Source organism: Pipistrellus hanaki, assembly GCF_964339955.1.
Source record: "Pipistrellus hanaki genome assembly, chromosome: 11".
Lineage (NCBI taxonomy): Eukaryota > Metazoa > Chordata > Mammalia > Chiroptera > Vespertilionidae > Pipistrellus > Pipistrellus hanaki.
This window is the reverse complement of record NC_140513.1, coordinates 1,903,238-1,931,056: the sequence shown is the minus strand read 5'-3', so window position 1 is coordinate 1,931,056 and position 27,819 is coordinate 1,903,238. Positions and strand designations below refer to the sequence as shown.

The 27,819-nt window shown below is 54.0% G+C and overlaps 1 protein-coding gene across 4 annotated transcripts in view; it reads right to left on the bottom strand.

Moving 5' to 3' along the window:
• TSC1 (TSC complex subunit 1) overlaps window positions 1–21,130 on the bottom strand; it is a 33,351-nt gene extending 12,221 nt beyond the window's left edge. For 2 of the 4 annotated variants that reach the window (XM_084898646.1, XM_084898649.1), the window contains exons 1-8: window positions 20,912–21,130; window positions 12,018–12,080; window positions 8,099–8,284; window positions 7,276–7,379; window positions 6,202–6,354; window positions 3,994–4,138; window positions 2,726–2,880; window positions 2,350–2,423 (exon numbers count right to left, since the gene is read on the bottom strand). In XM_084898646.1, the coding sequence (XP_084754772.1) occupies window positions 2,350–2,423; window positions 2,726–2,880; window positions 3,994–4,138; window positions 6,202–6,354; window positions 7,276–7,379; window positions 8,099–8,204 (737 nt within the window). In that variant the 5' untranslated portion in view covers window positions 8,205–8,284; window positions 12,018–12,080; window positions 20,912–21,130. The remainder of the gene's footprint in view (window positions 1–2,349; window positions 2,424–2,725; window positions 2,881–3,993; window positions 4,139–6,201; window positions 6,355–7,275; window positions 7,380–8,098; window positions 8,285–12,017; window positions 12,081–20,911) is intronic. The other 2 variants (XM_084898648.1, XM_084898647.1) reach the window with 2 other exon arrangements.
• Window positions 21,131–27,819: the final 6,689 nt, after the last annotated feature.

Genomic DNA, 27,819 nt, shown 5'->3' with positions numbered 1-27,819 from the left:
GCCGCTGACGCGTGATGAGCGCAGAGCGAGGCAGAGCCACACCAGCCCGAGAAGTATTGACCAGAAACAAGGCATTCATCTCATAAACCTATATCCTCCCATTTAAAGTGGTTTATCCATCTACCAGGCACTAAACTGAAAGAAAAACTTCATCAACAAAGACTAGGCCTGGCTCAAAACGGCACACACACCGCGCAGAGCAGCCGCCAGGGGAAATCTCCTCTGGAACGAAGGTGACCAAAGATCAGGGAGGCCCGGGAGCTGCCGGGGAGCTGAGCGTGACGTGAGGCCCCGGGTCAAAGTGCCGGGATTCCAAACCGTCCTCAGGCCGCAGACACTGGCAGAAAGTCCCTGCCCGGGAGCAGCCGCGGGAAACGTACAGAATGTCTCAGGGCTCCGTCCGGGAGCCAAGGTTCTGCACTAAGAGCACGGCCCACGGAGAGAGACACGCGTGGCGATGTGCACCGGCCTAGCATAGCACAACACAGCTCGTGATGGGAAGAGGGAGGAAGCAGCCCCACGCCCAGCCAGACTCTGCAGAGGAAAGACCGTGACCCGTCAGCGGGCCCGTGGTCGTCCAGGGGGAGGGAGGGAGGGCTGGAAGGGGCTTCCTGGGCAACGGAGCATCTTCTATGGCGAGTGAGCCTTTTGTCCAAACCTAACAAAACGAATGAACTTCATTGTATCTAAATTGTCCCTTACTAAAGCGGGCTTTACAAACCATGCTTTCACAGATTAAGTGACAGCAAATGCTCAGGATATACTCTTACACGAGTACCCAAAACTACTCAGAGCCCCGGCTGGTGTGGCTCGGTGGATAAAGCATTGGACTGCGGACTGAAGGGTCCCAGGTTTGATTCTGGCCAAAGGCACGTGCTTGGGCTTCGGACTCGATCCCCACTAGGGGGCATGCAGGAGGCAGTCGATCAATGATTCTCTCTCATCACTGATGTCTCTCTCTCTCTCTTCCTCTCCCTTCCTCTCTAAAATCAATGAAAATATATTTAAAAACCAAACAAACAAAACTACTCGGAGACACACACACGGATACGCTCCCACCAATAATTCCAATGAGAAGAACAAGATATGGGTGCGTTCCCTTCCTTCTTTTACTTCCTGGTGTTTGCCAGATTCGCTAAATGGAAGACAAATGCCTTTGCTCGCTCAGGCAGAAAGGTCCTCCTGTGACCACATCACCTGCCCTCCGTGTTTCTAAGTAACTAGTCACCCCAGGGCTCTCGCCTCCGTGTTCCGAGGCTCACGGAGAGCAGCCCGGCAGCACCGCCGTGCCAGGATCCCCTAGGAAACACCCGCCCGACGCAACGGTTCTAGGCCCGTGGTTGGCAAACTGTGGCTCTTGAGCCACATGCGGCTCTTTGGCTCCTTGATTGTGGCTCTTCCACAAAATACCACGGCCTGGGCGAGTCTATTTTGAAGAAGTGGCATTAGAAGTTTAAAACATTTGGCTCTCCAAAGAAATTTCCACCGTTGTCCTGTTGATATTTGGCTCTGGTCTACAGCTATACCACCCTGAACGCGCCCGATCTCGTCTGTTGCCAACCACTGTTCTAGGCCGCTCAGCATCGCTGAGATGTGGGGACTGTGGTGTCACACACAGGAAAGAGCCGGCTGTGGGGCCTCAGGCAGCTGCCCTAGAGGCAGGGCCTTGGGGTCAGTGCAGGTGAGGGTCTCGGTGGCGGCCTCTGACACGGGGGGCACGGCTGCTAGTCTCCTGCCCACATTCTCAGCGGCTGGAAAGTGATTAGTGAAAGTGTCAGGACACACAGACACTCAGAGACGGACCTCAGAGAAGACAATGAAGTGCATGTCGCAGAGATGTTTTATTTCAACCAAAGCAATAGATGCACTTGCAGTAACTTCTTGATTCTTACAGGGACTTTCCATATGTAATCTCTCTGAAACTGGGAAGCAGAGGCTAGCCAGTCACAGGTTGGTTTATTCGGTATTTTTTCTTTCTCGGGTATAAAGAAAGTAGAACACAAGTACATTCTGTTGTTCAATGGCATCTTAGAGTCAACGACATGTGACAATTTAAAGCCATGCGCCTGGACCTCACTAGTATTCTGGTGAAACCCGTGCCCGGTGCTCGGCGGAGGCGGGGTCTATGGGGGCAGATGTGAGTCCTTGCCTACCCCATCAGGCAACCTGGCTGGGAGAAAACCGCTCCCCATTCTGAAGGTGTGTCAGAGCTAACGCCAGGTGATGTCTGATCCGTACTGGTTTGCTGTTTCTCTCTAACAGGTTTATCCCCAATGACCTCTGGAGAGGACGTCTCCCCACCCCACTGCGATCTCACCAGAGCCTGAGGAGTACCCGGTGTTTCCATACCTCCGAGGGTCCAGTTCAAGGTCCTTGGATCCGGTCACCAGTTCCGGGTGGATCCGCACATGCTCCATCATTGGCTAGAAGGGTCCGGTTGACAAGCGAAAGGCTTAGCTATCGCCACACGACAGGACATTATGTGACATAAAGAGGGACGAGCACGGATGCACGCTGCAACAGGGGAGCCTGGGCGCCGTGAAGGGAAGGGCCCGTCACAGGGCCACACGGCACCGGGCAGGCACGTCCATCAAGGCAGAGGGCAGAGCCGTGGCTGCTCAGGGCTGGGATGGGGGCCCTGGGCTGGGGAGGGCTCTCTTTCCAGAGCTCCCCTCTGATCTAATACAAAGGCATAAGGGCCATGGGCCACACGGCTGCCGCTCACCTTGACCACTTCCTCGAAGGTCTCCAGGTTCTCCTTCATGGTGTAGTGGGAGCGCAGGAAGGAGACAAAGTTGCAGGGGTACATGCCGTAGAGGCGGTGGAAGAGGGCGTAGACGCTGGCGTGCAGGTGGACCAGGTAGATTTCCGCCACGTGGCCTGCAAAGGGGCGTCCAGAGCCTCAGCGGGACACAGGCTGACAGGGGCCCGGCAGACACGAGCCCAAAGCTGCCCCCGACGCCTTGCTTACAGGCACTCCCCCGGGCCCCCCAAGAGTGAGAGGGGTTTTCTACAACCAGTGTGAGCACGCAGCCACCCTGAAAATCCACGGGCGGCTCCCTGTGGCCCCTGGACACACGCCCTCCCGTGAAGCGACCCCCGGGCTCTGGCTGAGCGAACTGCCTCCTCCCCAGTCATCCCCCGAAGGGACCGGGCGCCTCCCACACCGAGCCGCCTCGAGGACAGTTGCCGGCCCCACCACCTCTCATCCTCCTGCCCCTGCCCTTCCCGGCTCAGCACTCCCGAGAAGGGCACTGCTGGCAGCCTCTGCCCTCAGTGCCTGGCACTGTGCGTGGTGCCCGGCGAGGCTTAAATATCTGTGCCCAGGTGTGTGAGGACCTTTAAAACCAGCAGCAGCCTCAGCTACGCAGACTGTCCTGACACTCGCTTCACAAGAGCCGAGAGTGGAAGGAGGAACACATAGTTCGCTAGCCTGCCTGGACCGGTGGGAACCACAGGGCCCCCGCGGACAGAGCCCCGCCTGCCCCAGAGGGACTCCCCCCCCGGCCCCACGGCTGTGCTGAGCCGGTTCATCCTCTCAAAAGCACACCTGGTGCTGGGAAGTTCACACGCTCACAGCTGGAGGCACACTGACAACGCGCTGCCTGCCGAGGTTCCCGTGTCCACCCCATGTGGAACAAGGGTTCGGGTGGGGGTGTGCAGCGTCCCTCCTCCCTCCTCCCACCACACACACACACACACACACACACACGGGACCAGGTCCTGGGCCAGGGGCCTGTGTCCTGTCAGAACAGGGGCTGAGGCAAGCATGTCCCGCTCTGGCAGGGAGCTCTCCCTCCGACCACTCTTAGGAGGAACCCTTTAAGCCAAGGGAAGAGAGGCGGCGCACAGCCTGCAGCGGACACGGCCAGCGAGTCCCTCGTCTGGCTGGCGACAACACCCACGCCAGCAACAGAGGTCGGCACGTCCTTCCCTTATGCTCACCACCTGCTCGTCCGTGAAAGCACCACCGGACAGGCACGGGGGTCTCACCTGGCTTCTTCAGGCACCAGGACGAAAGACGGCCAAAAATGTCGAAGAAGTCATGCAGGTGCTGCTTGCCTGCCTGCGGGATCATGGGCAGCATGGTGATCAGCACGAGGACGCCGGTCGTGAGGACGATGACATCAGTGTCCACCTGCGGAGGAAAGGGTGCGAGAAGAAGCACCTGTGGGTGCAGGGCTGCGCCTCGGGGCGCCGAGGACCATGGGCCCAATGAGAGCTTCGCTCAGACTCAGCCCCCTAAGGCCCGGAGGCTGAGGGACAGCACTGCGGCCGTCTCCACAGGAGCTGCCGAGGGCCTCCCGGCTGCAGGAGCTGGCAGGAACCACACCCCCGCACCCCCACCCATATCCCACCAGCACCCGGGGGAGCTTAACCTGCGTGGGGCGACGCCCACTCCTCAAACCCGAGGATGTGAAAGCAGGAGGCTACTTTTTAACAGGACAGAAGAATGCAGCTGTTTTCGTTCAGGCAGCCAAATCCTAAAATGCTTACCTTTTTACACTCAATTACACAAGCCACTACACATGGACAAGTCACACACTTTTCAAAGGATCACAGATGCGTAACGTAAGATGAAGTTAGCTCAGCACGAACAGGGTCCTGAACGGCTCACCTTCACGGAGCTTAGAAACCAGCAGATAAAGGCAGCATGGCGGCCTCCCTCTGACCGTGTCTACAACCAGACCTGCCTAGCGAGTCGCTCACTGCGGGCTCATGAAGACCCTGACGCTGAGGATCCTGAGCCCTGGACGGCGACAGCGCCTCCCCTGGCCCTGACCACATCAAGGCTGTTTGCCAAGTGACCGGCATTGGGATTTAAGAAACAAGGTAGTGACCAAGACGCCCGTGGAGGCTAAGACCCTCATTATTTCTACTTAAAAAGGAGGTATCGGTTCGGAAAGGAAGCGTTAAATATACTTAGTTTTCACATCAAGCCCGCACCTGTCAGGCAGCCATCTGATGATAAGAATGGAAAATGCGGTTAGAACCTAAGAGTTCCCGAGAGAGGATTAACTCTCGTCTTACAACATCTAACTGAAGGCTCAGGGAACAGCCCACGAGTAATTTTCAAGTAATTTTTTGGAAAAGATGGGTAGTTTTAGACTCTAAATTAAATGGGGTGCCTCAAAACTGGATTATATCCTCATTGACCCACTAGCTTAAAAAATTAAGTTATTGCCCTGGTCAAGTGGCTGATGGGTTAAAGTATTGTCCCGTATACCAAAAAGTTTTGTGTTTGATTCTCTATCAGGACACATGCCTAGGTTTTGGGTTCAATACCCTACTGGGGCTCCAACAGGGCATGTACGAGAGCCAACCAATCGATAGTTCTCTCTCTCCTTCTCTCTAAAAATCAATAAACACATATCCTTGGGTGGAGATTTAAAAATTTAGTAAAGTTGCTAAAATTGTTCCTATTTTTCCCCAATACTACAGGCATGTTTTAATGACACCTTTCAGCGTGTCTCCTTGGGTCTCACCTCCAGGGACCCTAAAGCAGTAGTAGTCCCCTCCCTGGCAGACACACGAGCCCCCTGCAGGGTGCTGTGCCGGACGAGCCGAGATAATACTCCGCACGCCTGTGTCTCTGGGAGGAGCGAGCACTTCACACTCACCATGTTTCCTTACTTCCCGCCAGAAATAAGCCCAGGAACTGGAACAGATTGACAAAGAGCCCTGCGCAGCTCAGCAAGCCAGCGTGGCGCTCAAATTATCAGGCACTGTAGACGTGTGCTCCCCGCGCAGGAACACCTCGGGCGGTGTCGGGCGGGAGGCACCGGGCGGGAGGCACCGGGCAGGAGCCGTGGCAGCGGTGCGTCCACGGCACCAGGCCTTTAAGGCCTCACTCTATTAGCTAAAAGGAGCTTGGGAACGGGCTTCCCAGAGGCGAGCCGGCCTATTTTCACCTGAGGGAAAGCTCGCCAAGGCTGGCACCGAAGAGGCTTAGGAAAGAGAACCAACCTGCCCGAACCGTTACCGTATCTGCTCGGCCAAAAGCTACTGGGCATCAGTGATGCCCTGACAACGGCCTCAGTCCCAACTCTGCACTCAGAGAAACACCAAATGCCTGGAGTGTTCAAACTCTCAAGCTTAAAATCTAGCGCGCTTGCTTGAAGTGTCTCAACATTCAGAAACGACACGCACAAAGCCATCTCGCTCGAGTTCTTACACGCGCCATTCTTACACGCGCCGTACCTTGAGACATTTTAGCAGAGAAGGCAGGAGAGGTGCTTGAGAGAGCTTATGCTTCCAGGGCGGCTGCAGCCGGATGGCGTGGCCCAGTAACGAGAGCGTGGATAACCGAGAGGCGGCTTTGCCCACATATTCATTCATTTTGTCCAAGAGATGCTAGAGGTGTGAGAGAACAGGGAAACGTATCTCAATAAAGCTGGGGGAGGGGGGATCTAGGGAACCAAGGGAGACCCTCAGGTGCATGTATGAGACCCTCACAAAGGCCAGTGGATGGATCCCTGGCCCCCTGGCCCCCCAAGATGTAGAGCAAGGGTCACACAGGTAAAGGGGTCAAGTACAAGATTTAAATCATGTTGGCAAACAAAACACTGACCCATATGGCCTGAGAGAGGACAGCCTGCACTTCCTGAGAAAGGATCCCCTGACACAGGTCTGGGGCGAGGCAGGGAGCCTCCTTCTGAGGCACAAACAGCCCCCCTCACCCTCACCACGCCCAGCCCGTGGCGCTGAAGCTGAGGCCCTGCTGGAGCTGCCTCCCTGTCATGGGAGCCGGCCACCTGGTGTGGCCCCAGACACAGATCGGGGGCAGCGGAAGTTAACATCCAGCCCCGAGCGAAAAGAACAAGGTCTTCCTATTCTGGGGAAGTCACCAGCCTATGACCTCAAGACGCCCCAAGTCTGCCGTCACAGTGCTCTGCTAAGCAGAACGGAAGGGCCCTCCAGGAGCTGGGAAGCTGGACTCATCCATCAGTTAGTTTGCACTTAAGATTTCCCACATTAATCAGAAGTTGAAAAACCCTACTTAACGCATGGGTTTAACAACGGGTACTTTATGAAGTGGCACTGTACCACTCTAGTACAGGGATTCCAGGATTTTTTTTAAACAGCAAGATAAAAAGACTCTGGAATGTATCTCACTTTGTACACAGGTCCTGCGGGTGACACCTGGGAAGGAGGAGCGGTGGCAGGCAGAGGTTGGGGGAGGGGCGAGCTCTGCAGCCTGCATGGGGTGCACAGAGAAGCCAGCACCCCTCTCGGGAGAACGCCTCCCACCCTCTGCTCTTTGTCTGCAGTTACCTTATCGTGTGGCTCTTGCAAGGTAGTCAGGATGTGCAATACTTGCTGAGAACTGGTTTCCAGGTAATAATCCACCAAGGTGTTCACAAGCATCGGACCACGGTCTAAAGAAAGAAAGGTGGTTTCCCATAGTTACTTCCCTTAACGTTCTAAATTTACCTCACATCGCTGCCTGTCACAAAACCCAGAAAATGTTTCTCTATACGTTACCCAAAGTCGTACGAAGCTCTCTCTGCTTCATTCCATTCACTTAGGTTTAAGCGAATGTAAACCTAAATTTATTTGCCTAAATAACCATATAAGCACATGAAATGCTAAGATTTTATTATTACTTTTTAATTACAAAAGATAATTTATTTTGCCCGGCCGGTGTGGCTCAGTGGTTGAGCATCGACTTATGAACAGAACCAGGTCACTGTTCAATTCCCGGTCAGGGAACATGGTCGAGTTTGGGCTCGATTCCCAGTGTGTGGCATGCAGGAGGCAGCCAATCAATGATTCTCTCTCATCATTGATGTTTCTCTCTCTCTTCCCTTCCTCTCATTTGAAATCAATAAGAATATATTTTAAAAAAGAACGGCAGAAGCTCAGGTGCTGGGTGCGTGGGGCTCACTGTGGGATTCTCGGGTGTGTGTCTGTGTCTGTGTGCACAGTTGAATGTTCTGAAGGAGAAGCTAGACACACACTGAGAGGGGCTCCACCTCTTTCTAGGGCTTTAAAGGCTCCTGAGAAGTGACACCGCAGCTGCCCGCAGGGTTCTGCTCAGCTCTAGTTGCTCTCTGCCGACCGACAGATGAGCTAAAAAGCACCTGCTCTCGCTCACCAGCATTGAGGTTCTCTTTAAAGATGGCCGTGACTTCATCGCGCTCGCTCAGCACCGGGGAGTCCAGCGTGGAGAGCAGCTCCCCGAGGTTGGCTTGTTGGGCCATTTTCCCACACAGACGTGCTGTGCCGGGTCCAGGACGTTCGTTACAGACGCTGAAGGCTCTTCATTGGTGCCACTACCAGACTGGGAAAAGGAAGACAGTGTGACCACACAGCCTCACGTTCCCCGCCAACAGCTACCTGGAAGGCAGGGCGGCACACGCGTCCCATGCCTCTAAGTGTGTGCAGAGCCCTGTCATGGGAGCAGCGTGGGCGTGAGAATACCCTGCCCGTGACAAACCCACAGAGAGGAGTGCTACAGCCAGAGAGAAACCAAAAGCCACACGCCAGAACCGACTGTCACCGCAACTTCATAAAAGAACCAAATCGGAGTTATTCCTACTTCTGATTCTGCCTTGGGTTTTGGCTAAGATAGTGTTTATTTTTCAAATCGGTGCGTAAAAGTAGGTAAACGTTTGCAAAAAGGAACTAACAGTATAGTATTTTTTTTAATTCTGATTTTTAAAAAATTTAATCTTTATTGTTAAAAGCATTGCTTGTGTCCCCGTTTCCCCCCAATTGACCCCTTCTAGCCACCCCCCCCCCCCGCCCCCCAAGGCCTCACACCCTATCGTCTGTGTCCAGGAGTTATACATGCATGCAAACTAGTTCTTTGGTTGGTCACTTCCCACCAGCATTTCCTTCCTGACAATTGCTCCAATGTCTACAGGTTAGTATAGCACAGTGTTTCCCAACCTTCTCTCATGATGAGAATCACCTGGTGGAGTTGTTAAAACACAGATTCCTGAATCCCAACTAAGAAGTGCTAAACTAGAATTTTTGAGAACATATAGGTAAAATTGCATACCTAACTTAGTGCTCTGTATATAACATCTGTCTTAGAGCACTAGTTAAGTATACAATTTTACCTATATGTTCCCAAAAATTCTAGTTTAGCACTTCTTAGTTGGGATTCAGGAATCTGTGTTTTAACAACTCCACCAGGTGATTCTCATCATGAGAGAAGTTTGGGAAACACTGCACTGGAGGATGGTCAAGAAGAAAACGCTGGTGGAAGTGATCAACCAAAGAACTTGCATGCGTGTATGTGTAACCCACGGACATGGGTCCTGTCCTCAGGGTGCGAACCAGGCGTCGTTTCTCCTTTTGGAGCGTGCACGCCTCATGCCGCCGGCTCAGGAAAGGGGCATCAGGGCAAACTTCCCCTTCAAAGCCCAGTTCTTTAGGGCAGGGGACCAGCTGCACCATCTTCACATACGAAAAGCAGCTCCCTCGCCGAGCGTGGCTGTACACACACCATGTATTTCTCCCACTGTGGTCTCTACAGCTGTTTTCCAAACCAGGCAATGACGGCCACGTGTCCCGCAGGTGCTGCTCACCTCCCACGGACACCATCAGACACACCCCTCTCCCAGTGTGAGTGGTCTCCGTCCCATCTTCATAGGGAGAGAAGCCGTTTAGCCTTCCGCTCGGGGTCACAGAGCTAGCAGGAGGAAACCAGGGGAGAACTGCAAGCGGAGCCCTGATCTGGCTGACCCAAACCCCAAGCCCCGGCCCTCACAGCTGCTCTCTGAGGTGAGCAGCTCTTGCCCTATTTTACAGATGAGAATAGGGACACTCAAAAAAGAGCAGTTTGCTGAAACCGGTTTGGCTCAGTGGTAGAGCGTCGGTCTGCGGACTGAAAGGTCCCAGGTTCGATTCCGGTCAAGGGCATGTGCCTGGGCTGCGGGCACATCCCCAGAGGGGGATGTGCAAGAGGCAGCTGGTCGATGTTTCTCTCTCATCGACATTTCTGGCTCTCTATATCATTCCCTTCCTCTCTGTAAAAAATCAATAAAATATATTAAAAAAAAAAAAAAAGAGCAGTTTGCCGCGGTCACGTGGTAAAGCGAACACAGTTGGCCAAGTTCCCAGGCCAAGGAGTAGACATGTCACTTGCACTCTTAGTGCCTCAGGAACCTGCATTTTAACAGGCAGCCCCGGGAATTCCTATCTGGGTGACGTACATGCCCTGTTTGAGAAACACTGTGCTAAAGCGTTAACTCCTACCCTAGCTGGTTTGACTCAGTGGACAGAGCGTCGGCCTAGGGATTGAAGGGTCCCGGATTCGATTCCGGTCAAGGGCATGTACCTTGGTTTTGGGCACATCCCCGGTAGGGAATGTGTGGGAAGCAGCTGGTCGATGTTTCTCTCTTATCAATGTTTCTCTCTGTCTCTCTCCCTTCCTCTCTGTAAAAAATCAATATATATATATAATATATATATGTAAATTATCTCCTCCTAGCATGGCAAGTTTAGAGTAGCAATGATCCTAGAAACCCGCGAGTATTAACTATTACCATCTACGCTCTTGTTTAATTATAACCTGGTTAATAGACACTGATTTGGCTCTTTGAGTTATAAGTTCATTAGCCAGAAAAATTAACTGAATTTTTGTCTGAATGCATTTCTGATAGCAAATCATGAGACAGGAAGCTGTGGGGTCACACCCAGAAATAACAATCTTACAGGTAAATCACAAAGCAAGTCAGCGTGAAAGGGCCACGGTAAGGGCAGCTGGTAAGACTGCATCACAGAAGAGTTCAAACCGAGAAGAGAAACCGAGGTCACCGTGAGGAGTTGGATTAAATACAGCTATAAGTAAAGACGCCTGAAACCTGTCTGTTCATGCTGACCAATGTCACCCCAATCCATTTAATTAAAAAAAAAAAAAAACACTAGAAAACTAAGTGCGACACCACCAGCCTGCAGCGGCCTGAGTGGGAGGATGGCAGTCACACTTCGGCACTGGCCCTGCGCGCAGAGCACTCGCTGGGAGGGAGCACCGGGCGCAGACCTGGGACCCACTCGGGGTAACCCTCAGCAGCACGTCTCCCGGCCTAGCCCCGAGCTCACTTCCACTCCAGGGAAAACAGAGGACGCTCCGATCTAAAGTATGCTGTCCGTAAGGTCGGTTTTGTTCCACTGACGTTGCTGCTGACTGGTCTAGTCCCGGGAGACGCTGTCTTTTGCACGCAGAGACCGCCCTGTCGGGGCCGGTCCTCCAGAGGAGGAGCCCAGGGCAGAGGGACAGGAGCTCAGTCCTACACAAAGATGGCACCAGCCCAGCAGCGGGCAGTGGCCAGGCGGGCCAGCCTGGACACCCAGCTTGCTGCTCGGTGTGTAAATGTGATGTAAGCATACGTGGCTGCTTTTGGAAGCCTGCTCCTTCCAAACGCTTTACAGAAGCCAAAGCACGTGAGAACATTTTTGGCAACAAGCTTTTCTCTTTGGTTCTAAAATTCTAAATTTTAACCATCTTTTCTAGTCCCTAGAAAAAAAAATAGAAATATTGTGTGAGATTCTTCATTTAGGTAAGCAAAGTTTAAGGGTTCCTGATATTCCAGAAAGCCCTCACGGGAATCCAGGCATAAGCTCTTGGAATGAGTCCCATGATTAGAACATCTCTCCTTTTTTTATTTTTGTTGTTTTCTTTGCTAATTTTCACAGGTGGATATTTTTCCCATTGATTATTAGAGACTAGAAGGAAAGGAGGGAAGAGAGAGAAAGAGAGAGAGAGAGAGAGAGAGAGAGAGAGAGAGAGAGAGAGAAACATTGATGTGAGAGAGACACATCAATTGGTTGCCTCCCGCGCACACCAAGAGGATCAAACCTAAAACTCAAGTAGGTGCCCTTGACCTGGAATCGAACCTGAGACACTCCAGTGCTCAATCCATCACTCTAACCACTGAACAACACCAGCCAGGGAGCATCTCTCCTTTTTAAACTCATTCAAATATTTCCCAAGCACCTCAGTGCAGGAGAGGGGAGCAGCTCCCCTTTGTCCCCCCAACCAGTAGACAGAGCTGACACCTTACCTGTTCTGAGGACAAGTGGTAATTCGGTTTCCAGTGCTGTCAGCCTGGCGCCTCTCATGGTCACTGGAGGAAAGCACACACATGGACATAAGCTTACAGCAGAGTGAACAGAGGCAACCGGAGGGAGCCCAGGTCCCGCGGCTCCGCCTCCTTCCCACCCCGCCTTGAGAGGCGGCCCTGGGAGCGAATGCGGACAATCCCTGGGCCTCCCTCCCCGTCCTCTGAGTCTGCATTTCCAATCGGCTGGCTGCGGGGAAATTCTTCAGATGGTGCGGAACTGGCACTCTGCTTTGACAGTCTGGGTGCTGAGCGATAAACGGATGGTCAGTAGCGAAGGGTCGGCACAGGCCGCAGCATCAGCGGTTCCGAGCTGGAGTCACGCTCCGCCAGCGCTGGCTGTGGGCCTTCTGATGTCTGACCTTAAGCTCTCGTCCGCACAGGGAGAAGAGCAATGTCTCTTCCTCAGTCCTGGGCTGCGTGGCGACTGGAGGCGACCCGTCCCGGAGCCCTGGACACCGTGTGTGGCACAGGGCGTGACTCCGGGAGCCCCAAGGCTGGACAGTCAGTGCCAGGCCCTCCGTGGCCTGCATCACCTCAGCCCCACCACCGCTCCCTCCAACTACGCATCACACTGGCCTCTCAGTCTCTCAGCCAAAACACCCCCCATTTCAGGACCTGCAGACCCTCAGCTAAGTCTTCACCCTTCAACGCTCAGCTTAAACCTACTTCCTCAGAGAAGCTTCCCGCCCGCCCCAGGCCAGGTCGGGTCCCGTTGCCACTTAGCGGCTGTATTTCTGTGTCACCATGCCATTAGCTCTGAGCACGCCTCCCTCACGGGCGGAAGTGACACCGAGAGAGGACGTGCCTGTTCAGTAAGGGCTGCACCTCTAGCAGCTACCCCGGTGTCATCAGGCACAGTAGGTGCTCGAAGCACGTCTGATTCCTTCAGCATTCGGGACCTCAACTCGTTTATATCCATCAGCCTACCGTAAAACTGCTTACCGTATAGGCAGCTTTGCTTAAAGTCGAAGAACCTAACAATGATGTTAAGTGATGATTTACTGAGCTTGTTGATTGAATGACTAGGAGTTAAAATATTCTTAAGTGTATAGAGCTGAATTCTGCCTTCAAAACAGCATAGCCTTCATCTAATTGCCCTGACAAGTATAAAATATTTGTGAAGTTATCACTTCTCCACTGTCTTCCCTTTTACCCTACTTCCTGCCCATCTCATGTTAAATATGCGTCAAATATCCTATATAGTAGAATCGTAGTATGCAAATTGCCCCCTCAACCAGGAGTTCGTCCAGGAGTTCAACCAGGAGGCGGGCCAGCCAGGGGAAGGGAGGGAGTACCCAGCAGCCGGCAGCTACAGCCATTAGACCCCACCTGTGCACGAATTCGTGCACCGGGCCTCTGGCGAGAATATAAATACATGCATTCCAGTTTGTTCTAAGTGTGTTCAGGCACGGGCTGACCACTGGCTGGGAGCTCCAGGTCAGCGACCACCCGGCCCACCGACGACACCGGGGCCACCCCAGCGCCTGCCACGAAGCAAGTAACCAGCGTCTCTGGTCCGCATCCCAGTGCCCACTACACAGCATGGACGCTGAGCCCCATACACCACATTCACCTAACTGCCCTGAGCGCGGAAAAGCCGGAAATACCCCTTCAATGTGCCGTCCTGGTCAGTCAAACTAGGGGACTGAGCGACTCTACAACAATGGAAATCTCTTGCCCCCGACATCATTCTACTTCTCGTGTGCAGAGCACACCCCACGCATTCACACCGTGGTCCTCAGTGGCACACGCACACACGTGTGCGCAGTGCCAGGGGCAGGCTGGCTCTTCAACAGGGAGCACTTGCCTGGCCAGTCACCTGACCCGGGAAAGAGCTGGAAGGAAGCAGGAGCCTCTCCTCTTCAGAACCCGAGGGCCGCTGGGGGCCCAGGGGTCAGACGGACCTGCCAGGAACCGTACTGGGTCTTAACTGAGAAGCATTTGCTGAGGGTAAAATTCAGATACATGACGAGCTCTCGCAGCCTGCCCCGCTGGTACAGGTGCTGGCACAGGAGACCAGGCTTTCTGTCCAATGCCAACACAAGACTCCTCACCGCCTTCACCACTACGCTGAAAACTGCAACGGCAATCATCAGCATCACCGTGACGCTGGCAGGTCAAAGACCACCTGCTATTAGTGATATTTTATGAGTTTATTCTCTCACTGCCTTAGTTAGATCCTGCCCTACAGCCAGGCTGCCGTGGCTCAGTGGTTGAGTGCCAACCTATGCCATGCCCGGGTTGTGGGGTTGGTCCCCAGTGGGGGGCGTGCAGGAGGCAGCCGATCCATGATTCACTCCCATTATTGATGTTTCCATCTCTATCTCCCTCTCTGAAATGAATAAAAAAGTATTTTTTAAAAAGTCTGCCCTACAGAGGGACCATGGGGGAACCACTTGGTCAGTGAAGTGAGAGACCTGCAATCCCTGATGAGAGGCGGGAGGGAAACTCCTGTCAGAGTGGAGCAGGGTCAGCCCATGTTCTTGCTTCAAACACCAAAGGAAACAGATCGAGACCTCCCCGTGTGCTGGTCTGAAGCCACGCTGTAACTGTACCTCCGCAGCAGCCTTTCGGACAAAAACAAACGCAGGTTTGAGGAGGGTGAGGGCTCTGAGATTAAACAGCAGGAACGTAGATCAATTTCTTTTCACGCTGTCGGTGCTCACAGACTGATGGCTTAGACACCTGGGATTACACATGGACTCCAGCGTACCTGCCATGGGACCTGTCATTAGCGGGACCTGCACACACGTGTCACATCTCTCTGCCCTCGACAAGGTGCATGACGGGCCGTGAGGCAGCTAAGACCTACACGGACCTTGATGAACACCGTGGCAGGTACCAGCAAGGCCTTCAGAAGACGTCAGCTGACTATTCACTTTGGGAAGCGGGTGCTGGTGTGGCCTTCTACCCCAGGAGCCCAGATCTGCGCACCCCACACAGCAGCAACTGCAGAGCCTAGCGCCCGAGAGAACTTTGCACACACTCGTCTGTGATAAACAAACAAACAAGCGGGTTTGGCTCAGTGGGTCGAGTGCCAGCCCAAGGACTGAGGGTCCTGGGTTCAATTCCGGTCAAGATTTCAATTGCAGACTTGATCCCCGGCCCTGGCCAGGGTGTGTGCAGGAAGCAACCAATTGATGTCTCTCTCACATTGATGTTTCTCTCTGACTCTCCCCCTCCCTTCAACTCTCTCTAAAAATAATCAGTGGAAAAATATCCTCAGGTGAGGAGTACCCAAAAACAAACAACAACAAAAAAACAACCCAAAACACAACTAAGGGTATAGATGAAGGCAGGTATTTCTTCACTCTAACTTATTTCCTATACTCAGGTTTTTACTAGAAAAAAACTCAGAGGCAATTCAGACACAGGTTCAGGCATAGATGGGCTGTTCATCACCAGGAACAGCAGATGCAAAGCAGAAATATTACACTAGTACAGTGACAATACAGTTAGTATGTTAACAGCGAGACAATTATCATCCTCTAGTAAGATACTATTATACTGTCCTGCGAGGCTCTGAGGTGACTTCCTAGGGGACATTCCAGCAGGTGAACGAGGGGCCTTCAGCACAAACACACCCGAAAGGATAAGACACCAGCTCCCAGTCCCTCCTCCTCCCAATGCACGGAGGAGGGAGACGGGAGGAGGACATACTACTTGGTGTGTAAGTAAAGCAGCTGATGGTGAGACCTGCCAAAGCCTGCAGTCACGTGTGACGTAAATGGCCTCAGTCCTTCTCAAGGTCATACAAGCCGGGGCAGGAGAGCTCCAGAGACTCCATTCAGAATTCTGCCATCAGGGAGCTTGATGGACAACTTGCCGACACTTGTATCCTATTTCAAAGGTCGCCTGCAGGGACATAGCTCAGTTCTGGTAAGGTGTATTCCTCTGTGAATAATGTTTCTTACGCTTGACTTATTAGCGTGAACAAAATTACTTAGTACAATGTGCAGGCCAGAGGATATCTGTCATGTGTGTATCCAAAAGTCACCATACAGACTTCCCCTAAGAAGAAATGAAATTTCTTTAGGTTTCAGACTCAGAGGACTAAAGCAGAAACACCGGGAACAAAGAGGTGGTTTGAAGGCCCAGGCCTGTGGTTCTCACAGGTGGTCCGAACACCAGCACATCAGCGTCACCTGGGACCTGTGAAAAATGCACAATCCGGGCCTTGCCCCAGGTCTCCGAGTCAGAAACTCGGGGAGTGGGGTCTTCCGGGTGATTCTGAGGCCCGGGAAAGGTTGAGAGCCAGCGGTCCAGGGAAAAGAAGAAGGATGCAGGCCAGAAACATTAAATATATATATTTTTATATGCACTTTGAGATTCAAAGGGAAAAACAGTGCATAGACCTTGGGGGGAAAAACCCCAAAGGAATTCTTCTCGGTGCTAAGGTGCCAGCACAGACTGGACTCCAGCTGGGCCTGCCTCATGTTTAGCAAGTTCCAGACCAGAGTTCTCCACTTCGGATCTTTGATGTGGCACCTGAAGGTGCATTTCCAGTGAGGTGTAAAGAACCTTTCAATATGAAAGTTTGTGACAAAATGATTTGAAATGCAAGCAGCACGTAGGCCCAGCTGTAAAGACTTGGGCCTCTTCTACCTACTAGTTAAAAAAGCAGATTGTTCCAAATAAAGCCCGAGGCCACTTTAAGAGCAGGGACCTATCTAGAAGGGTGGGCTGAGCTCCAAGCTGGGCCTATGAAGCCCCCGAAGCCATACCCAGTACTTCATCTCTCTGCCAACGTCCTTGGTGGGGAAGACATATTTGGTCCACAGTTCCCCTGGATTTCAGAGGGGAACTGAGCCCCCTCTTTCCCCACAAAACAAAGATTAAGAATCACTGATATGAGTTAGTTTGTGCCATTAGCAAGCAATTCAGTCAATTTAACAATGTGAAATATTAAATTTTGGGCCTCTGGAGTCAACCAACAGGGTTCAAACCCAGCTCAGCAGCTGATGTGACTTTAGGCCTCAGCCCCTCATCTCCCGGTCTCGTCCCCTGAGGCTGTGAGGAGAGTTCTAGCATCTTACCTGTAAAATGCTTAGCACGATGTTTGGCTTGTAAGCACTCAATAAATATAAACTTTATTACAACAATATTGTATAGCTGGAGACCTAAGTTAGCTCAGCATCTACCCATCCAATAACCTGTATGTAAAGCATTGATAAAACCACCTTGAAACTTAAAATGAATACATTTCGAGTTTGTCACTGTGCCGTGAGCCACGAGCAGCCAGGTCTGAGTGGCTGCAGACACTCGGTCACTGCATTTGTTCCTCCTTATCCCTCCCCACGGGGTCGCCATCACCAACGGAAGGTCACACTGTCCCTCATTACTCAGATACTTCATGGTCTTCACTGCCATTTACACAGAGACCTATGGTGCTAGGCCAGGAACTGCCTGCCACGCATGGTTTTTTTTTTTTTACCAAACCTTGGTTTTTAAGGCACTTTACTCATTAGATGTCAATCGGAACTCATTCCATCTTTCAAAATATTGTTGCCATTGGCTACTTCCCTGTATAGAACAAACATTAGCAATGTGTAAGAGAAGGCACAAGAAAATATTAGCAAGACCCTGAGAATGAATGAATGCGTGAATATATATATCCATATGTACACGAATTTATATATACATATGAATATATATTCATATATGTAGGATATATATATATTTACACCCTAATATATATGATTTTTTATTCTCCTCACAAAAAGAGACATTAAACATTAAGTTACTAATTTCTAATAACTACAGGCTTAAAAAATACATCAGAAAATTACTGATGGTAGACCTCTTTCAGACCAACTTAAAATAGGGGGGAAATGAGTATTTCATGTAAACTACATTATATTAAACATTGAAGGGAAAAAACTCAGTGTCTGAATATATACTAGCCACAAACACACACACACACACACGTATATATGTATATATTTAAAGCAAAAAGCTACAGGTTTGAAGGCGGAGTATCCTTTCTTTCATTATTGCAGCTACCGAAATGACAAACATTAACCTCTCAAAGAGAGATGTGTAATATGAGGAAATTACCTTTCAAAAACAATGTGACATAGAGGAAAAGGTAAACAGGTCACCAGTCAACAGGTCAGGCTAAAAGTCGCCAATCTGCTGAGATATTATCAAGCCGTGAGCACTCCGACCCAGTCACCTCGGTCAGGATGTTTAACTGAAGGCCCGGGAAGTCTAGGAGCACTAACTTACAGTCCAACTCTTAGTTCACAGTGAAGAAACTGAGGCTCAGAGGACGTAAGTGACTTGTTCAAAGTCGAAAGCTGGGTGACTTTTAGAAAGCTTGCAGCAACTGACATATTGCTGTGTTTGGCTCATCTGCATCCAAGAATGTCCAATTCCAGGAGCAGCTCATGTCCGTCCACTGTGGCCCTGGGACCCGGAAAAGACTCCCAACAAACTGTGAGGCACAAGATCAAGTCCGCTGTGATTCAGAGCCCAACGCTCACCCACTGCACGCCGGAGGTCAGAAGTACTTTTAAAAACCCTCTGCAGCGAGTGGTCACCTGAAGAAAGAGAGCCACTGGAACTCTAGGGCCCTGGTCCGAACCTCCGGGCACATCAGCACCGCCTGCGGCTTCGCCCAGAAAATGACCCGGGACCCCCTCAGCCTGAGCGTGAGGTCTAAGAGCGGTGGGGTCTGACGTGTGGGGTGGAGGTTCTGTCACAGCTTGTTTCCAGCAATGTATGATTCTGGAAACATCACACAGACAGGTAGGTATGGACGCATCTGTCCTAGTAAGACTGTCTCACACATGAAACCAGGCGTGCACAGAAGGGATCACATTACACCTGGGAGCGGGAGCAGGAGCAGGAGCAGGAGCAGGAGTAGGAGCGCCTACCCCAGTGAGGAAGAATGCAACTGATCAGAGGACCTGAGCCACTCCAGCTGCACACAAGTGAGGCGGCTAGTAGCTGCCGGGAGACCTGGCCGGACTTTGGGAACAGACCACGTTGCTATGACACCAGAAAACGCACGGGCAAAGCAAGCTTACATCACCGCCCTTCCAGGCCTGGGACGTTAGTTTTGGATGAGATGTTAACTTGGGTAAGAGGCTGTCCCGCAGGCCCCTTCCATAACCCCGTCCAGCTCCCAGGCGGTGAGATCCGGGCTCCCAGGCCATAGCGAAGGACGCTTCCCTGCTTCTGAGGAGCCCCTCCCCGCTGCGCGGCTGTCAAAGGTGCACCTCCCCGCACAGCCCTGCGTGGGCCTTCCGTTTGCACACTCCAGGTTTCCTCCGGAATGTTCACCCTGAGCCGCAGCTGGTGCTCAGTGAGCCCAGGGCCCCCAGAAGGTCCGGTTTAGGGGCCCTTCTTGAAATTTACCACTTCCCGCTGCCAACACGTTGGCATTCAGAGGAGTCTACGCTGATCCCAAAATTATAAAGCCATGCCTCTCGGGAGAGTATCATTCTATCTTAGTGCTGTTTACAGCACACTCCACGTAAAGCTCCGTGCTATTTCTATGCTTTCTATTAAAAAAAAAAAAAAAAAAAATCCAGCGAGGGTTTTAAGCAGGACTTCTTTCTGCATGCAGTAAACTCATCTGTTTTTATAAAAATATATCAAATACTTCCCCACCTAGACCAGCACATCTGCATGTACCACACTGCCATCCCAAACCAAAGCCAGGGCCTGTAAGCCATTGCACAGCCCCTCGAAGCCACACACACACACACACACACACACACACACCTGGGCAGGAACCCTGGGCACTGATTCCTGCTGATCACTTCATGAGAATGACAGGCCAGCTTAGGTCCATAACAGCTCAGAGAGAGTCGGGGGAGGATCAATGATGAGGGGTCCACTGTCCTGCAGTCAGTGGGACCCCAGTTCCGGCTCGGACACTCCCAGAGGTGACCTGAGGCAGATGGCCCTCACCCCTCCGGGCCTCAGTTTGCCCACCTGAGAGATGGGGATGTTCACAGTGGCCACCTCCTCCCTCCGCGGCGAGGGATGAGGGCAGAGCACCTGCACAGGGAGCACCCGCTGACCCGGAGCTGCCGTCCTGGGAGGACCGCACCCCCGCCAAGGCACGGGCTCCCCTCCGCCCCCACCCCGCCCCATCCCAAACGCGGGGCGGCGAACTCTCTCCGGGACACAAAGGAAGGCTCCCTGCTCAGGCTCCCGGCCGCCAGCCCTTCACCCTCCAGCTCCTCGAATGAATGGATGAGCGCCTGGGAGCGGCTCTGCAAATAGCTGTCCGCAGGCATCACCTCTGCGGGCCGGAGCTAACTGTTTCCCCGCCACGGGCCACCCACGGGCAGCCCGGAGCCGGGCCCTCCCGTCCCGCCGGCTCCGCGGGGACCCGAGGCCGGCGAGCCCGCGGTGCCCGCAGGCAGCCTCCATTCATTCGGCCCCCACCCGGACCCTCTCCTCACGCCCGGGACCGGCCCCGCCGCCCCGCCGCCGGGGGTCTCCCCACCCCCGGCCTCTGCACCCCCGGGGGCCTGTCACCCCAGCCGGGGCGGGGCTGGCGCGGGGCTCACCGCCCCCGGCCCTGGGCGCCGCGGCCCGGCCGTGCATCCGCCCGCGCCCCCGGCCGCCGACGCGGGGCGAGGGCCCGGCCAGGCCCGCCTCCCTCCCCGGGGACCCGCCAGCCCCGCAGGGCCCCACCGGCTTCAGCGCCTGAGGAGAGGGAGGGAGAAGCTTCCCAAACCCCCCTCCCGGGGTCCCCTCCACCGCAAGAAAGCCCCCGGGCCCCGCCCCCCGGGGCCTCCCCGATCGGGGTCGTGGTGCCGGGGCAGCCCCGAGCAGGTCCCATGAGAAGGAGGGGGCGACACCCCCATACTCACCCACCGTCTCCTCCCCCTCAGCTGTTTACCTCACAGTCCCTCCAGCCTACAGGGCGCCGCCATCTTGGACGTACAGCACCTCCCCCGGGGTGAAGAGGCCGCGGCCGGAGACAGCTTCCGCCACGAAAAAGAGTCCCCCGCGGGGCCCCGTCTCCCCCTCGGACCCCGCGGCCGGTGGTCGCGGCCGGCAGCCCCGATGGACGGAGGAGGCCGTCCTGCTCATTCCTGAGGATGCCGACCGGCGGGAGGGAGGACCGGCCGGACTTTCCGAGGCGGGGAGGGGGCGGGGCCTGGCGGAAGGATCCAGAGCGGTGGCCGCTGAGCGGTCTTGTGACTCCGAAGGAGGCAGAAAGAAGGGCCGGCGCGGTGGGCGGGGCCACGCGGGACGGCGAGGGGCGGGGCGCGGGTCACGTGGCCCGGCGGCCGCGCGGGCGGGGCTGAGCCAGAGGCGTAAACAAGCCGGCGGGGCTGGGTGTGGCTGGGGCGCCTCCTGCCTTCCCCGGGCGGGCGTCCGGCTGGCAGGCCGGGGCCCGGCCGCGGAGCTGCGATCCTGCGTCCCCAGAGCCGCCGGGGCCCGCGTGGGTGAAGGGTCAGTCGGGCCGCCTCGGAGGAGCCTTGCCTTTGCGGAATGCCTGCAGAAGGCCACTCGGGCCCCGCTGCCGTGGGTGAGCTGGACCTGTGCGCCAGGAGGTCACGGTTGGATTCCTGTTGGGGCACAGGCCCGGGTTGCAGGCTCCATCCCCAGTGTGGGGCGTGCAGGAGACAGCCCCATGAATGATTCTCTGTCACCATGGATGTTTCTCTCTCCCGCTCCCTTCCTCTCTGAAATCAATAAAAATACATTAAGAAATAAAAAGCCCACCTCGGAGACTGCCCTCAAGTGGCTAACACTCTGGTCTAATCCGAGCAGGCGGCTTTCTTTTCTTTTCTTTTTTTTAAAATATATTTTATTGATTTTTTACAGAGAGGAAGAGAGAGGGATAGAGAGTTAGAAACATCGATGAGAGAGAATCATTGATCAGCTGCCTCTTGCACACCCCCTACTGGGGATGTGCCCGCAACCAAGGTACATGCCCTTGACCGGAATTGAACCTGGGACCTTTTCAGTCCGCAGGCCGACGCTCTGTCCACTGAGCCAAACTGGTTTTGGCTCTTTTTTTTTTTTTTTTTAATATATTTTATTGATTTTGTACAGAGAAGAAGGGAGAGAGATAGAAACATCGATGAGAGAGAATAATTGATCAGCTGCCTCTTGCACACCCCCTACTGGGGATATGCCTGCAACCAAGGTACATGCCCTTGACCGGAATCGAACCTGGGACCCTTCAGTCCCCAAGCCGACGCTCTATCCATTGAGCCAAACCGGTCTCGGCTCTTTTTTTTTTTTTTTTAAAGAAAAATTTTAGAGTTTATTTGAGGCAAATTGACGACCATGGTGGGGAAGCAAAAATCTCAACGGATTTTTTTTTTTTTTTTTAAAGCTCCCCAGAGCAGGCTACCCGTCCCTGCCTGCCACTTCCCGGCTTCGTGTCCCTGGGGGAGGGGAGTCCCCTGAGCCTCCGTCTCCCTGAGGGAGGGGGCAGGTGAAGCAGGAGGGCCCTGAGCGCCGTGTCCTGTGCAGACAGTCAGTGCTGGCCAGGCGGGCGTTGTCGGAGGCAGGCGGAGGCAGGTGTAAGCGCTGTGACATGCCAGGCAGTGGAGGCAGAGGGGGAACTGCCCTCTCACCGCGTGTCTGAGAGGCTTTTCGAAGGACTGCGCATCTGGCTGGGGTTTTTTGTTCGTTGGTTTTTATTGATTTTAGAGAGAGAGGAAGGGAGAGGGACAGAGAGAAACATTAATGGGCTGTCTCCTGCACACCCTCTCCTGGGGATGGAGCCACAACCTGGGCATGTGGGTCCAAGCTCAACCAGGGAAGCCACACTGGTCGGGCCCCAAACTGCTGCTGCACTCGCCTCCACGAGGAAGCCAGCTGGCCGTTACCGCTTTCACCAAGTGACCACGCTTCGCCTCGCTGCACACAGGAAGGAGCCAGTGCCGTGCTCGAACTCGGCAGGATCCGGGTTCTAAAAGAAGAACGTGGGAGGGAGTTGCAAACATGTTAATATAAACTGGCTACTCAACGATATTGAGGAATTATTGAGGATTTCCTTGGTAGGTGATTGTGTAAGAAATATCCCTATTTTTAGGAGATATAGGCTCAAGTATGTATGGGTGGAGTGTCAGGATGTCTGCATGATACTTTCAAAACATTTTATCAAAACAAAACATTTCTATGTACAAATACGTGCACGCAGAGAGATAACGCGTACTGGCAAACGCTAACTATTGTTGAATGTAGATGGAAGCTGGGAGGGTGTCCGTTAGACAATCCATTTGCATTTTTTCTTTAAAGATTTCAAAATGAAAACTTGAAATACTTGAAGGTCAAAAAGGAATTGGAACACGCATGGGCAGGAACTCTGAGGTTCTGCCCACGAGGCGGTGAGGGCCCATGGAGGGACCTGCCGGAGGGACCGCAGAGTGAAGGGGGAGTCCATGCCCCCGGGGACCGGGCAGGCCGCCCCCACTGTCCCTGTGGGCTTGGCCCCGGTGCCAGCCACACCTGGAAGTTGGTCCTCGGTTTCCCTAAGTGGCAAAGTGCTCCCCTGGGACTGCACGAGACAGGCTGGGGAGCCCCCACCCCCGCGGGCCCCAGGCTCACAGTCACAGCACTGGGCCTCCTTTCTCTCCACCCACTGGGCTTCCCGGAGCATCCAGACAGAGCGCCATGTGGGCCTGTCCGGAGCTCAGCAGCTGGAGCCCCACGGCTGGTGTCTCATTGACTCTCTACCCCCCTTCCCCTCCCCCGGCTCCCCACCTGATCTAAGTCCCTTTCCTTTCATTACCCCTCCCCCCCCCCCGTGAGGCCACCCACCACCTGGTGGCAGGGACGCGCCCACGGTCTTCCACCAGGACGTGGGGCCCCTCCTGGAGGCCGGAGGACAGGAGGGCTGCTCACCCTGGGAGACGCTGCCTGACTGTGGGACTCACAGCGAAGGTCAATAAAGATGATTTTTTTAATAAATTTTTGACTGTGTGGGACTCACAGCGAAGGTCAATAAAGATGATTTTTTTAATAAAGTTTTGTTCGAACTCAGAAACATTATATGCACACACGCATAGGAGAGGGAGATGGGAGAAGACAGCCCGAGGGAGGGGAAGAGAGAGTAAGGGAGGATGGGAGGGGGGGGTGGGGAGAATAACAGGACAGAGGTACACATTCTTCTCTGATCATGTATCACTTTTGTAATTTAAGCAGGAATTAGATACACTAGGTAGATGACAGATAAATGATAGATAGATACATGCATGCATGCATACATACTGCATAGACATACATAGCAATTGTTTTCAGTTTTTTGCCAGAGGAAAAGCAGGCCGGAGCGCCACCTCGTGGCGGCACAGTGAACTGCGTCCTCCGCTGTGAGCCCGCAGGACAGTGCCATCCCCCAGTGCCAGGCAGCGTTTGCAAAAAGGGCCCCTGCACCTCAGCTGGTCCTGGGCTGGGAAGAGCTCACAATCTCCCCGAAGGACTGAGTCACACACAGCAGGGCAGAGGCAGGCAGAGGAGGATGGCCCCAGGGTGCCCTGGGCTCGCTGGGGGCCCCCCACCCTCACCCTCACCCCCAAGGCAAGAGCCACCGTTGGATCCTTGGTTCCTGGACAGCTGCGCTCAGCTCCTGTTTGTTCCACTCCTCTTCTGTGGCCCTTTGGAGCCACGGCCGGAAAGGTGCCGGCTGGTGCAGGACCTGCCACCCCCCCACAGCACAGTCACCCCCCTTCCCCCCTCCCACGGGGCTTCCCGACTCACCTGTGCTCACCTGAGATGTGCCCTCCAAGGGTGGGGGCTCCCACACTGCCCACTGCTGGCCCCTGGTGCAATGGGTCCCATTTGTTCAGCCTGGTCAGGGTTCCCGCAGGCCAGCCTGTGCCCGTGTCTGTGCCCATGCCCCTGCCTGTCCCTGTGCCTGCACCACTGCCTGTGCCTGCTGCCTGCTAAGAGGATGATCCACGCGCCCTCCCCTTAGACAGCTGCTGGGCTCCCTGACAAGCCGATGAGTGTCCTGATGGACAGAGTTAGACAAGAATCCACAGGGTGTCCGGGAGGGCCGAATCCTTCAGACCACAGACGACCCCAGGGGTTGTGGGGAGTGTGGGAAGGCCTTTGGGGGAGTTGAGAGCCAGATTAGACTATGAAAGAGGGGACTGAAGAGAAAGAACATTCTGGACAGGAAAGACAGAGGCCAGAGTTGGGATTTGGTCCCCGGCAAGAACACAGCATGTTCAGGCGACAGTGAGAGTAAGAGGACAGTTGGAAGGAGGGAGGCGGAAGCTATGGCCCCAAACGCCGTTCTGGCCTCATCCTGTGGAGGGACTGTTCCTTCCTCCAGAACTAATCCCTTCCTCCACCTCGTCGTCTCTGTGTGATTTTTGGCAGCAGGGTCTGCCAGCCCTGGCCAACGAGAGGCCCATGTCCGTGGGAAGGTCTGGGAGCTGGCCATCCAGAGCACATGCAAATGCCCCGAGGCACAGAGGCTAGGATCCAGGCAATATCATGGGAGCACCTGGATCTAACCGTGCCTGAAGCTGACCCTTTCCAGTAACGCGAACTAATTGTTTTTGCTGTTATTAAACCTGTCAAATCGGGTTTCTGCAACTCACATGAGGGAGCCCTGTCCTTGGGAAGAGCTCGGACCGAGAAAAACATGGAGCACTCATCCGTGAGGCTGAGATGTGTGTCCTGATGGGCAAAGGGGAGTCACTGCAGGTTTTAAAGCAGGACACGAACTTCCTGACCCGGCTTCTCCTTTTCCTGGCTCCTCTCTCGAATGCCCCATCCTTCCTCCATCTCCTCCATCCCCCCTCACTGACCTTGGCTGCCCCCAGCGTGTTGCACCTGGTGTTTGTCTTCTTGGACGCTCTCCCCTGCGTCTCCCAACAGGCTCCGCCTGCATCAGCTCCCGGGCCACTTCCTTCCCAGCTCTCCGGGTCTGGGGCCATTTGCCCACCTCCCATGCTCCTTTGCAGGCCGTGGTTACATCCCAGCGGCGCCACCCCAGCTGTCTATGTCAGGGGACTCTGTCCCACCTGTTAGACCAGCAAGGAGCTCACGGGCCTTCTGTCTGGTTCTTGTGTGAAACCCCAGCATCTGGTACCTTGTAGGCACTCAATAAACATGTAATAAACATGTACTCGCGTCCTGATTGGTTTGGCTCAGTGGATAGAGCGTCGGTCTGCGGACTGAAGAGTCCCAGGCTCGATTCCCGTCAAGGGCACGTACCTTGGTTGCGGGCACATGCCCAGTGGCTGGAGTGCAGGAGGCAGCTGATTGATCTCTCTCATTGATGTTTCTAATTCTCTGTCCCACGCCCTTCCTCTTCGTGAAAAATCAATCCTATATGTATAACCTGTATTCCCTAAGGGAGCGATAGGGACTGAATGTCTGTGCCTCCCCCGCCCTCCCCCCTCCCTCTCATTCCTAGGTTGAAGCCCTCCCCCCAGTGTGATGGTGATTGGAGGTGGAGCCTTGGGAGGTAATTAGGGTTAGATGAGCTCAAGAGGGTGGGGCCCTGGTGATGGGAATAGTGTCTTTCTAGAGAAAGAGACAGCAACTCACCCTGCCACGGGCGAGAGGGCTCAGGGACAAGGTGGCTGTCAGCAACCAGGAAGCTTGTCTTTGCCAGAAGCTGGACCTGCGGGCACCTTGGCCTTGGCCTTCCAGCCTCTGTGAGAGTTGTGAGAGTAAATGTTGTGGTGTTTTGTTATGGCAGCCAGAGCTAAGACGGGGAAGGGTGGAGGCAAAAGAGGGAGGGAGGAACCTGGTGTATGAGAGGCGCCAACAGCAGATGAACGGATGAGTGGGCACAGGGAGGCTGCAGTGCCAGCCCTTAGGACAGACTGGACTCATGCAGTAACCTCCAGGCATCTCCTGAGGGCAGTGGTGCGGCCGCAGGCGGCCCCAGAGGGACTGACCCAGAGCTGGAGGTCTCGCTGCAGGGCCTCCCGGGACACTGTCGGGGCTGGAGGCCTGGGCGCTTCTCCAGCGAAGGCCTCTCTTCCCTTGGGGGGGGGGGGTCCTGGCTAGGGAGGGACCCCCTGAGCAGGTTACTGGGCGGGGGGGGGGTTGAGGGGGGCTGGACTGCATTTGCCCACGTGGCACTAGAAAAAGCCCCCAGTCCTGCCCCAGTTGGAGAAAGCAGTCAGGAAGGTAAACACGGAAAGCTGGGAGACCACGGAGTGTGCTCATGGAGGCCCTGAGGGTTAGGCGGCACCAAAGTGAAAGCACATTCGATGGAAAAAGACACAGCCAGCAACTGGCACATGCGCACGTGTGTGTGTGTGTGTGTGTGTGTGTGTGTGCGCACGCGTGCATCTCTCTGTGTACATGTGTTTGTGTGTGTGCACGTGTGTCTCTGTGTGCACATCTGTATGTCTGTGGAATGAAGTGATAATGGGATGGGTATGTGTGTATACCTGTGTGCGTGTGTGTGCTTGTGTGTGCTTGTGTGTGTGTGTGTGTGTGTGTGTGGAATGAAGGAATGAAGTGAGAATGGGAAGGAATGGGGCGTGTTAAGCTAAGGGAGAGGTTTTCCCAGCCCATTGTGGACCAGTGGTTGTATTTGCCCAGTGGCCAGGTAGGTTTCTATTGAACGAGCACAAAAAACGTTTTACGTACACGTTAAAGGCACGCTTTAACATTAAACACTCATTGCATTTTAAAGTTGCTTATTACATGTTCTTACAAGCTAATATCGTTTTAAAGTATGAGACTGTAAAACACTGCCGTGTGAAGCGAGAATTCTCGTGATCCGCCCGCAATGTGTCAATGACCTCTAATCACTTTCAGTTTTCTGTATAATTTCAAACCG